Source organism: Onychostoma macrolepis, chromosome 20 (assembly GCF_012432095.1).
Source record: "Onychostoma macrolepis isolate SWU-2019 chromosome 20, ASM1243209v1, whole genome shotgun sequence".
NCBI lineage: Eukaryota > Metazoa > Chordata > Actinopteri > Cypriniformes > Cyprinidae > Onychostoma > Onychostoma macrolepis.
Window position 1 is genome coordinate 30959280 of NC_081174.1, and position 12053 is coordinate 30971332.

General features: G+C 34.0%; 1 protein-coding gene across 3 annotated transcripts in view; it reads right to left on the reverse strand.

The window, feature by feature from the left end:
- Positions 1-731: 731 nt before the first annotated feature.
- mettl24 (methyltransferase like 24) overlaps positions 732-12053 on the reverse strand; it is a 34458-nt gene continuing 23136 nt past the window's right edge. For all 3 annotated transcript variants that reach the window (XM_058755761.1, XM_058755762.1, XM_058755760.1), the window contains 4 exons: positions 11054-11152; positions 10844-10980; positions 5627-5852; positions 732-2319 (listed from right to left, as the gene is read on the reverse strand). In XM_058755761.1, coding sequence (XP_058611744.1) covers positions 1996-2319; positions 5627-5852; positions 10844-10980; positions 11054-11152 — 786 coding nt within the window. In that variant the 3' untranslated portion in view covers positions 732-1995. The remainder of the gene's footprint in view (positions 2320-5626; positions 5853-10843; positions 10981-11053; positions 11153-12053) is intronic.

Below are 12053 nucleotides of genomic sequence, written 5' to 3' on the forward strand. Positions count from 1 at the left end.
AAAGATTCTTTAATGAGGGAATAAACTCCTCAAATTGACTGTAAGAAATTTATTATAGTGTAAAATAAATTTTAATTCTCAATATATGCATATGATTGTTTTCATATATATATATATATATATATACATTACAATAGTATTATGACAATTATAATATTTATTTTATTTACTTGTAATAATTTAAATAATATTATTCTAAATAATAATGATTATTATTATTACTGTTATTTCTTTATTCATTCATTTTATAATTTGAGAAATTATTCGAATAATATTTTTACTTTATAGTAGTATAATGGCAATTTTAATAATAATTAATTTTAATAATTTAAATTTTATTCTGACTAATATTAATAATAATAATTTCTTCTAAATGTATAATTTAGGTCAAATTATTCAGAACAATTCTAATTATTAATATTTTATTAAAATTATTTACAGTACAATTATTTATTGATTGAATTAATTTTTATAATTTAAATATTCTGCAATATTCAATAATGTTATTGCAATAATATTTATATGTTGATTTAAGTTTTATAATTTGAATAAATAAAAATATCCTGAATATTTGAGTTTTTATTTAATATGTGTATGATTGTTGATTCCACGGTAAGAGCTACTTTGGGTGGAAGCTGGATTTTGCTTCAGCATTATGGGTAATTTACTACTTCACAGGGAATTTAGCTGTTAAACACAATTATTATTCATTTATTTATTTTATGGGAAATCAAACCTGCTGTTTCTACAGAAGCAAAGATCATAACTGCACAACAGAGGTTTTGTCATTATACTGTGTTTATTACACAAAACATTTTGCTCATCCCTTCACGAAGGCAGCAATCCCAAAATGCACTTCAGCAATCTCAGTGAAGATTGTCCTCCAAGAGTCAAGGTACGTGATAAATATATTTTACAGACATTGTATTTGCACACAATGTTGAGTGAATTCAGGTTTTCTCATATTCATAAAATAGCCTGAACTGATCTGAATTCAACCCATTTTTATCAAGCAACGTTAACAAAATATACCATAAATATATTCTATTTTGTACTAAAAAAAACACCGCAAAAATAGTCCTTTTGTACAAAATGTTGAGTGAATTCAGTTCATATATCTAAATATCTGAATTCAACCTATTTTTATCAAGAAACGTTTTTAAAAAAATATACCATACATATATTTTATTCTGTACTGAAAAAAAATTGCAAATAGTCATTTTAATTCAACTGCAGTCTGTCTCAAATGCATTTTGGATGGTTTTACACCTGCTCTTTTCACAAAAAGATAGCTATTAATAATATATGATATACCGTGGTGGCCAAAATGATTACAACACTAGTGTTTTGAGCAGCTAAAACTCTTTTGCTGTAGTGTGTCAGTATCAGTTTATATTTTTTATATGGATTTAGTCTCAGTTTGCTCTGTTTCTAGTGTTCTAATCATTTTGGCCACCGCTGTAATATTACATCTTTAAATGTGACCCTGGAGCACAAAAGCAGTCATAAGCAGCACAGGTATATTTGTAGCAATAGCCAACAATACATTGTATGGGTCAAAATTATACATTTTTCTTTTATGCCAAAAATCATTAGGATATTAAGATCATGTTCCATGAAGATATTTTGTAAGTTTCTTACCATAAATATATCAAAACTTCATTTTTGATTAGTAATATGCATTGCTAAGAACTTCATTTGGACAACTTTAAAGATGATTTTCTCAATATTTAGATTTTTTTTGCACCCTCAGATTCCAGATTTACAAATAGTTGTATCTCAGCCAAATATAACAAACCGTACATCAATGGAAAGCTTGTTTATACAATTGAGATGTATAAATCTCAATTTCAAAACATGGACCCTTATGACTGGTTTTGTGGTCACAAATGTCACGTTCTCATCGACTTACACGGCGAAGAGGCACAGAAGCGCTTCTGAAGTGGCATTTAGGCGTCTTTACACAGAGGAGGCATAAATGCATGATTGAGAAGGTCATCCTTGCGGCGTGAAGCGTGTGTTGACCCAGCCCAGTGTGAAGGAGCTGCTGGTGTTCCCGAGGTTTCTGTGCAGGAAGAGGCGTGGCTTGCTCGGGTCGCTGTAGCTGTGATAGAGGCGGAAGTGAGCGTGCTCCAGCTCCCTCAGCAGACTGAACCAATAGCGGACCACCGAGGGCTCGTCCCCGCCCACCTCAAACCCCGCCCACTGCAGGTGCAGCTCCAGCAGCAGCAGACCGACCGATTCCAGCACCTGCTCCAGGATCAGGTTCTCCAGGATCTTCCACTCCGCGCTCTCCAGGTCCACCTTCAGGACATCCACCTGAGATAATCATTAATATTAATCACATCAACCTGACTCCATCCACTAAACTAAGATTAGTAGTGCTTTTGCAGGGATGTGATAAATGTGACCCTGCAGCACAAAAGCAGTCATAAGCAGCACAGGTATAATAGCCAACAATACACTGTATGGGTCAAAATGATCCATTTTTCTTTTATGCCAAAAAAGAGAGGTTTCTGGAGGAAAAGTAGGACATGATATCGAGGACGAGCCGTTAACGGTGGGCAGCAGAGACTGACCTGATTTACTGAACACAAACCACCAGAGACTCACTCTTACCTCACTTATATGAAATAGAAATCTTCTGTAATATTATAAATGTCTTTACTGTCACTTTTGATCAATTTAATGCTTCCTTGATGAATAAAAGTATTCATTTCTTTCTGGAAAAAAAAGAACGAAAGAAAATTCTTACTGACCCCAAACTTTTGAATGGTAGTGTTGTGAAAGATTTCTATTTCAAATAAATGCTTTTCTTCTGAACTTTCTGTTCATCTGTGAATCCTGAAAAATAAAATGCATCACAGTTTCCACAAAAATATTGTGCAGCACGACTGTTTTCAATATTGATAATAATCAGAAATGTTTCTTGAGCAGCAAATCAGCATATTAGAATGATTTCTGAAGATCATGTGACACTGAAGACTGCAGTAATGATGCTGAAAATACAGCTGTGCATCACAGAAATAAATTACAGTTTAACAGATATTCACATAGAAAACAGATATTTTAAATTCTAATAATATTTCACAATTTTACTGATAAAAAACTAAGATATTGCTAATGCATATATACACACGGATGAGCCATTACATTATGAGCACCTATCTAATATACATGCATATACATATGCATAGATAGATATAGATATAGATATCCTCCTTTGGCTCCTTCAGTTCATCCATATGCAGGAGTCATAAATCTACAATATCTGCTGCCATAATTATGAGCAGATAATGAATTCATTAGTGCCGTCTTTATGTGTTCCCTCCATCTCTGTTTGTGTTTGAGAAGTGTTTCTCAGCAGATCTCTGTGAGTCTTTGAGCTCAGAGCCGCTCTTCTGTCACGCTGAGAGAGTCAATGTGAAGCCTGCGGTGTGTTTGCAGTAAATGATGCGTCACACACACACACACACACACACTCACACTCTCACACTCTCACACACACACACACACACTTCTGCTCAAGAACATGGGTTTAATGTGCAAAGACTAAACTGTTGTTCAGGCAGATGATGGAAAAACACAGAAGCTTGAAATATGAATGTGAAGGGTGATCAGAAATATATATTGGGGCTTAATAGATAAATATGAAGGAGTTATTCATGGGTTAAAGGAGGTAAATGAAACAAAATGAGGCTAAATGAAATTTTCTTATGGAATCTGGAACTGACCAGAGTGATTTATTCCTTATTTTTCACTTAAACCAAAGCCTAAAATGTCTTGACAGAATCTTTCTTATTTACAACCCAAATTCCAGAAATTTGGGTTTATGGTTTTTAAATTTGAATAAAATTAAAACTAAAAGACTTTCAAATCACATGAGCCAATATTTTATTCACAATAGAACATAGATAACATAACAATTGTTTAAACTGAGAAATTTTACAATTTTATGCACAAAATGAGCTCATTTCAAATTCGATGCCTGCTACAGGTCTCAGAATAGTTGGGACGGGGGCATGTTTAGCATCTCCTCTTCCTTTCAAAACAGTTTGAAGACGTCTGTGCATCGAGGTTATGAGTTTCTGGAGGTTTGGTGTTGGAATTTGGTCCCTTTCTTGCCTGATATAGGTTTCCAGCTGCTGAAGAGTTCGTGGTCATCTTTGACGTATTTTTCATTTAATGATGTGTTAAATGTTCTCTATAGGTGAAAGATCTGGACTGCAGGCAGACCAATTCAGCACCCGGACTCTTCTGCTACGAAGCCATGCTGTTGTAATAGCTGCAGTATGTGGTTTTGCATTGTCCTGCTGAAATACAAGTCTTCTGGAGGGGAGCATATGTTGCTCTAAAACCTTTATATACCTTTCAGCATTCATAGTGCCTTCTAAAACATGCAAGCTGCCCATACCGTATGCACTTATGCACCCCCATACCATCAGAGATGCTGGCTTTTGAACTGAACGCTGATAACACGCTGGAAGGTCTCCCTCCTCTTTAGCTCGGAGGTCCGTGATTTACAACAAGAATGTCAAATTTGAACTCGTCTGACCATAGAACACTTTTCCACTTTGAAACAGTCCATTTTAAATGAGCCTTGGCCCACATGACACGACAGCGCTTCTGGACCATGTTCACATATGGCTTCCTTTTTGCATGATAGAGCTTTAGTTGGCATCTGCAGATGGCATGGTGGATTGTGTTTACCGACAGTGGTTTCTGGAAGTATTCCTGGGCCCATTTAGTAATGTCAATGACAGAATCATGCCGATGAGTGACGCAGTGTCGTCTGAGGGCCCGAAGACCACGGGCATCCAACAAAGGTCTTCAGCCTTGTCCCTTACGCACAGAGATTTCACCAGTTTCTCTGAATCTTTTGATGATGTTATGCACTCTAGATTGAGATTTGCAAAGCCTTTGCAATTTGACTTTGAGGAACATTGTTTTTAAAGTATTCCACAATCTTTTACGCACTCTTTCACAGATTGGAGAGCCTCTGCCCATCTTTACTTCTGAGAGACTCTGCCTCTCTAAGACATCCCTTTTATAGCTAATCATGTTACAGACCTGATGTCAATTAACTTAATTAGTTGCTAGATGTGATTTGAAAGTCTTTTAGTTTTCATTTTATTCAAATTTAAAAAACGTTCCAACATTTCCGGAATTCGGGTTGTATTTATTTATTTAGTTAGTTTGTTTGTTTGTTCATGTATTTATATATACATTTATAAATTTATTGTTTTTTTATTTATTTTTAATGTATCTATTAATCTCTATTTATTTCTAAAATATTAATAACTTTAAGTTTTCTATTTAATTACATTTACCTTAGGTCCCTGGCAAATAGTTTAGAAATCTAAAACATAAATCTGCTTAAAATGAGAAAAACTATTTGCCATTGTATATTAAGAAACAGAATATAAATATAGATATACATAGATAGTTATAGAATAGATATAAATGATATATTGCATAAGATATATGTTATATAAAATATTAACATAAATATAACTTGATATGGATTGAATTTAGTCAGGTAATTTTCACATTTTATTGGAAGACAAAGGAAAAACAAAGAAAGAAAGAAAGATAGTGATAAGGAGTGTGTGTTTTTTCCTCTGACCTGTCTGTGTCCGAAGTGGCTGAGGATGGCGGCGAGTTTCTTGGAGCTGCTGTGTAGTCTCTGTATCGGGACGGCGGGGTTTGGGTCCCTCCAGTCCACGGAGAGCCGGTGGAGCCACATGTTATGGTCCTGCAGATGAGCTCGTCTGATGCTGGGGTCAAAACAGTGAACCTCACAGCCGGAGCCGGCTAATAACCGCTCCAGAGCATCGTCCTCCGCTCCCAGCCTACACAAACACACCTCCGTCACTCCAGACACTGATTCACCGCAGCATTTTACCCCTGAATCATGTTACCAGAGTTATTTTAGCATCACTGAGATACTAGTTTTTGTTCATATTTTGAATTAGTTTTTATTTGTTTTTATTTTATTTAAGCTACAATCTTAGTAATTTTGTTAGGTGTTTGTGTCTTTTTTAATTCATGATAGATAGACGGACGGATGATAGATGGATGGATGGATGGATGGATAGAGAGAGAAAGAGATGGACGGATGGACGGAGGGACGGATGATAGATGGATGAACGGATGGATGGACGGATGATGGATGGATGGATGGGCGGATGGATGGACGGATGGACGGATGGATGGATGGATGGATGGACAGATGGACGGATGATAGAAAGTTAGATAGATGGATAGATATACAAGTTGAAATGTTTCACACATAAATCACATAAATATGAACAATTATGGATAGATGGATTGATATATAGATATATAGATATATAGATAGATAGATAGATAGATAGATAGATAGATATATAGATAGATAGATAGATAGATAGATAGATAGATAGATTTGCGATCCGCGATAGATGGATGGATGAACGGATGGATGGACGGATGATAGATGGATGGATGGATGGACGGATGGATGGACGGATGATAGATGGATGGATGGACGGATGGACGGATGGATGGACGGATGATAGATGGATGGATGGATGGATGGACGGACGGACGGATGGATGGACAGATGATAGATGGACGGATGGATGGACGGATGGATGGATGGATGGACGGATGGACAGATGGACGGATGATAGAAAGTTAGATAGATAGATAGATAGATATACAAGTTGAAATGTTTCACACATAAATCACATAAATATGAACAATTATGGATAGATGGATAGATAGATAGATAGATAGATAGATAGATTCGCGATCCGCGCTATGAGGTTCTGAACTATATCAAATGATTCACGCTCTGTGCTCCGAAGTCCCGATCCGAATCAAAGAATCAAATGATTCGCAGTATGCACTCCGAAGTTCCAAAATAATCATTTCAGATCAGGACTTCAGAGAGCGTATCGCAAAATTCAATTTGCGAAATGATTTGCAAACCTGCTCCGAGGTTATGATCTGAATGAAATGATTCGTAATACACGATCCAATCAAACCACTTTGAAACAGTGAATCATTTTGCGATGCAGTGGTTTAACAGATTCACAGAAACGGTCCGTTTCACTCATCACTATACGATCGTAATCACGAGTTTGAATCAATCAAAGCGGTTCCAGCGTAAATGACTCACTCAGCTGAATCAGTTTGTCTGTTCCTCTGCTTTTCGCTCTTTCAGCTATGTTTACACGACACTGTCAGCTACTACAGGCTTACCTCGCTAGTTTTATGACATTCACATTCACTGATGTTTATAAATAACATATCCATATTTCCATTCCAAAGACAACATCCAACACAAATCTACGAGCATATTCAGGTGAGGTAACCACTGATGACAAAACAGCAAAGTGGTCATTTTTACATGTATTTACATTTATTCATTGAGCAGATGGTTTATCTGAAGAGACCTAATTTATTCATATATAATTTTGCTAAATTATCCTAATATAGTTTGATTATATAGCCACTTGACTCATTAATATTCATATTTGAAATAGCTACTATACCTAGTATGTATTAAATACTACGAATAAATTTTTGCATTTTATGATTTGTTTCTAACAAAGACTTGTGTGTGGATTATTGTGATGTTTTTATCAGACTCTCATTCTGACGGCACCCATTCACTGCAGAGCATCCATTGCTGAGACACTGATGCAGAGACACATTTCTACAAACCTGATGAAGAAACAAACTCATCTACATCTTGGATGATCTGAGGATGAGTAAATATTCAGCACACTTTCATTTTCAGGTGAACTGTTGCTTTAATTGATGTAGATAATGACTATTTTATCAGCTCATCTGTTTTATAAATTAAAGAGCCGTGGAGAGTGTTGAGAACACTACCAGACTCATGTGAATAAATCAGATCTGAAGAGTGTTTTAGCTGGAGGAGGATTCGCTGCAGAGTTCAAATGTGCTCGATTTCTGAGAGTGATTCGTTCGCTTGCGACAGACGTTCATGAATGATTCATTCAGCTCTCTGTCTGTAATGTGTCCAGAGCTGCTCAAACCTGTGCTGAATGATCTGGTTCTGCTTGAAGATTTCTGAGAGTGTTTGCATTGCAGATGATTCACGCTTTCTGGGATCATTCGAGGTGCTCTGGAAACTTTCACAGAGTTGAAGCAGTTGAAGATTCACAGGCTGATACGATTGAGATCTGGGCAGAATATGAAGTGATTGTTTGTTCTGTGAAAACTCAAGTTCAGAAGCAGTGCTGCTGTGTCTTTAAGACTCGATGGCACTCTCGCTGTCCTGTTCACTAATGAGTGCTCTTGTGTAGTAATGCGGCTCTTTGGCTCGTGTTTCTGGGATTTGCTCTAGAATGGGTCATTTAGAAATATTTTAAAGGTTCGTTTTCGGGAGCATGTCAAAAACATGTCAAAATTTCTAAATAATAAATTATATTTTATACAAAAAATTAAGCATATGTGCATTTAGCATATAAGCATGATTTATTTATTAATTTGTATTATTTATTTATTTTGTTTGTTTGCCCAACAATTCTCATCAGCCTGCTATATTGTTTAAACTGTATTCATGCATGGCAGCATTTGTTGTACTGACATCAATGAATGATTTTTATTTATTTGTTTATTTATTTATTTATTTTGTGGTTAAATGTTTTTTTGTGTGTTTTTCTTTTCATTTTTATTAGCTTATGCTTTTTAAAATAATGTCTATATAATTTATATATTTATATTTATATTTTTAGGTACTTCAGTATGAAAATGAGAAAGCTGAAATAAAGTAAGTTTAAGGTTTTTTAATATTTTCTTTCAATTTAAGTTTATTTTATTTAAAGTATTTTTATGGTTTTAGTAAATAATAAAAATGAAGAATATGAATGAACTATTTATTGCATTTTGACATTATTCTCATGATTATTAAATACAATTTAGTCTGCTACATTGTTTAAATTGCATTTATATATTGCAGTATTTTCTGTACTGACATCAATGAATGATATTATTTGATATTTCTTATGCATTTGTTTTGCATCACAATAATGCAAATTTGGTGGAAAATGTTTAATTCTCATGAAAATAATGCAAAAAAAATTTAATAATCCCAAAAATAGGCTTCATTTTCTTCATGCAAGACTGTTCTTTTAGCATCACTGAGATGTAGTTTTTATTAATATTTAATATATATATATATTTTTTTTTACATTTTCTTTTAAACTTAATTTTAGCAATTGTTTTGATGTTTTTATTACATTTGTAATATGCATATATAGTTTTTATTAATTTTTATCAGTTATTTTAGCAATTTAACTTAAACTATTAAAAATGAGAAATGTTGCTGAAAAATGTTGACAAATAAATAAATAAATAATAATAATAATAAGTTCAATGTTTTTTTAATATTTTATTTATATATTTCTGTTAAAGTTTATTTTATTTAAAATAACGCTTTTGTTTTAATTATTTTAGTTACTATAAAAATGCTGATGAGTTGAAATTCTTTATTCTGATTTCCTGAAGAGATTAAGATTTTGAAACAGCTCTCTGATTGATGCATGAATAATGTGTGTGAATGGAGTCTGACTGTATGATAAGGACAGAGCTGCAGGGCAGCAGTGTGTCAGACACACACACACACACACACACACACACAGAGGATGTTAAATCTGGCTGATGCAGCACTCATCTGCATGCATGCGTGTGAATGCATGTGAATGTGTTTGTCAGACTGCGCTCACAGGCGTTTACATGCACAAACACACTCGGATTGCCTTCAGAAAGTGACGAGCGCTTTAATATGTTGAGTTCTCAGAAATACAGGTTATCCTATGAGTTTTGTCTTGATATTTCGTTGCTTGTTCTCATTTTGAGTCATGAACAAGCATGCAAAGGTTCGAGACTCTGATGTGTTGTGGGATGTGTGTGTACAATATAGTATTACAATTAAGATCTTTGCCCAGATTTCATGGTTAAAGGAAGGAACATTAAAACATGCATGGCCTCACACACCCAAATCAATCATAGGTTCATGGAATTAAAATACAATATCAACTAGAAAATTATGAATCCTACACAAGCTGGCATTATCACAATAATATCACAATGGACTGAAACGTTGCTCAGTGTGTAGAATTAATATTTTTCTGTTTAAAAATATATATTAAAAATAAATGTAAAAATATTTCGCTATTTACAATACTGTTTATAAAATTAACAGTTTATGTTAAAAAATTAAATGTTTATATTAAAAGTATTTTACTTTTTACAATAATATTTATAAAAATAACAGTTTATGTTAAAAAAAAAATTAGTTGTTAAACACAGTTTTACAAATCATATGTTTATTTTTTGTAATGTGTAAGAACTGTTCATGTAAAAGGGTTCTGTTTTTACCTCTTTTTTTCCACATAGTGGGATTTTTGGTGAATTTAGTGAAATATTAAATCTAATAAAATTCAAAAAAGTTAATTTGATCTGGATATATGCAGCTCATACCTAGATTTCTAACATAATATACAAGTTGAAATGTTTCACACATAAATCACATAAATATGAACAATTGATGAAATATTAAGAATGAATGATGTTTAAAAAATTAAGATTCAGAATGATAAATAAATGTTTGTTTTTCTTTTTTTTTTTTTTTCTTTTTTTTATAAAAGTTAAGGGTCTACTGTTTTTACCTGCTCTGTGTTTTTGTTTTTCTGGCAAATTATGTTGAACCAGATGCAGGTCAGTTTGACCCGGAGCATAAGCTCGTGCTCTGATTTTTATCATAATACAGAGGTTCAAATGTTTATGATGTGTCACAAATGAAAGGCAGTAGCGTGGGACTGACCTGAGCGAATAGACACGGCAGTGTTTGGACACGATCCGCTGTGCCAGACTGAACCTGCGGTCCAAACACAGGACCCACGACCCATGATGCTCTGCGTCAAAGACGGGCGGCACAGACGCGGGTCTCTGGCAGGACAGCTTCACACACACACACACTGAAGATCAGCACTCAGCACAGCTGAATAACTCTCTGTGAATGCTGGGACTGTACCTGCGGAGTGGAGATGTATCTGAGGAACCGATCCGCCTCCTCCTGTAAGCCTCGAGTCTCAGCGGCCCATGGCTCCAGAGAGATCTTCCATCTGGACATCTACACAGAAACAGTACAAACACGTCAGTGCACTTATTCAGAGGCGGCTGTGATGGATAGTAAAATCTGTTCAATATATAGACATCTGCGTGACCTCTGTCTGTGAGGTTTTCTTATATGTGACCCTGCAGCACAGAAGCAGTCATAAGCAGCACAGGTATATTTGTAGCAATAGCCAACAATACAATGTATGAGTCAAAATTATACATTTTTCTATATCAAGATCATGTTCCATGAAGATATTTTGTATATTTCCTACCATAAATATATCAAAACTTCATTTTTGATTAGTAATATGCATTGCTAAGAACTTCATTTGAACAACTTTAAAGGTGATTTTCTCAATATTTAGATTTTTTTGCACCCTCAGATTCTCAGCCTAATCATAAAATATGCATAATCATAAAATTTCAGAAAATTGACCCTTATGGCTGGTTTTGTGGTCCAGGGTCACATTTGTATTTTTCTTTTAGCAAATGTAACCTTGTCTCATCTAAGATTTCCAAGTGTTGAAACGTCAAGATGCTCCTGTTACATATTTTAATCTTTCTGTAACGTTAAATATTCATTAGTGAAGATGTGGATCTTTTGTTTGATTGTTTTTATTATAGTTTTTCTTAACATTTTAACTATATTAGTTTTTATTTGCATTTTCTGTTTTCATTTTGATTTTAGTAATTTTATGTACTTTTGTCATTTTTTAGTTTTCTTTTTTTTTTTTGCGATTTTCTATATTTCTATTTTATTTTAGTTTTAGTAATTTTAGTATTTCAACTTAAACTTATTTCATTTAGTTGCCAATGCAACATTTCTAATTTTCATTGAAGTTTTATTTTAAGTTGGTTTTTCATCTAATATTTATATTTAATTTTATTTCAACTTTTTTTTAAATTACCAAAAA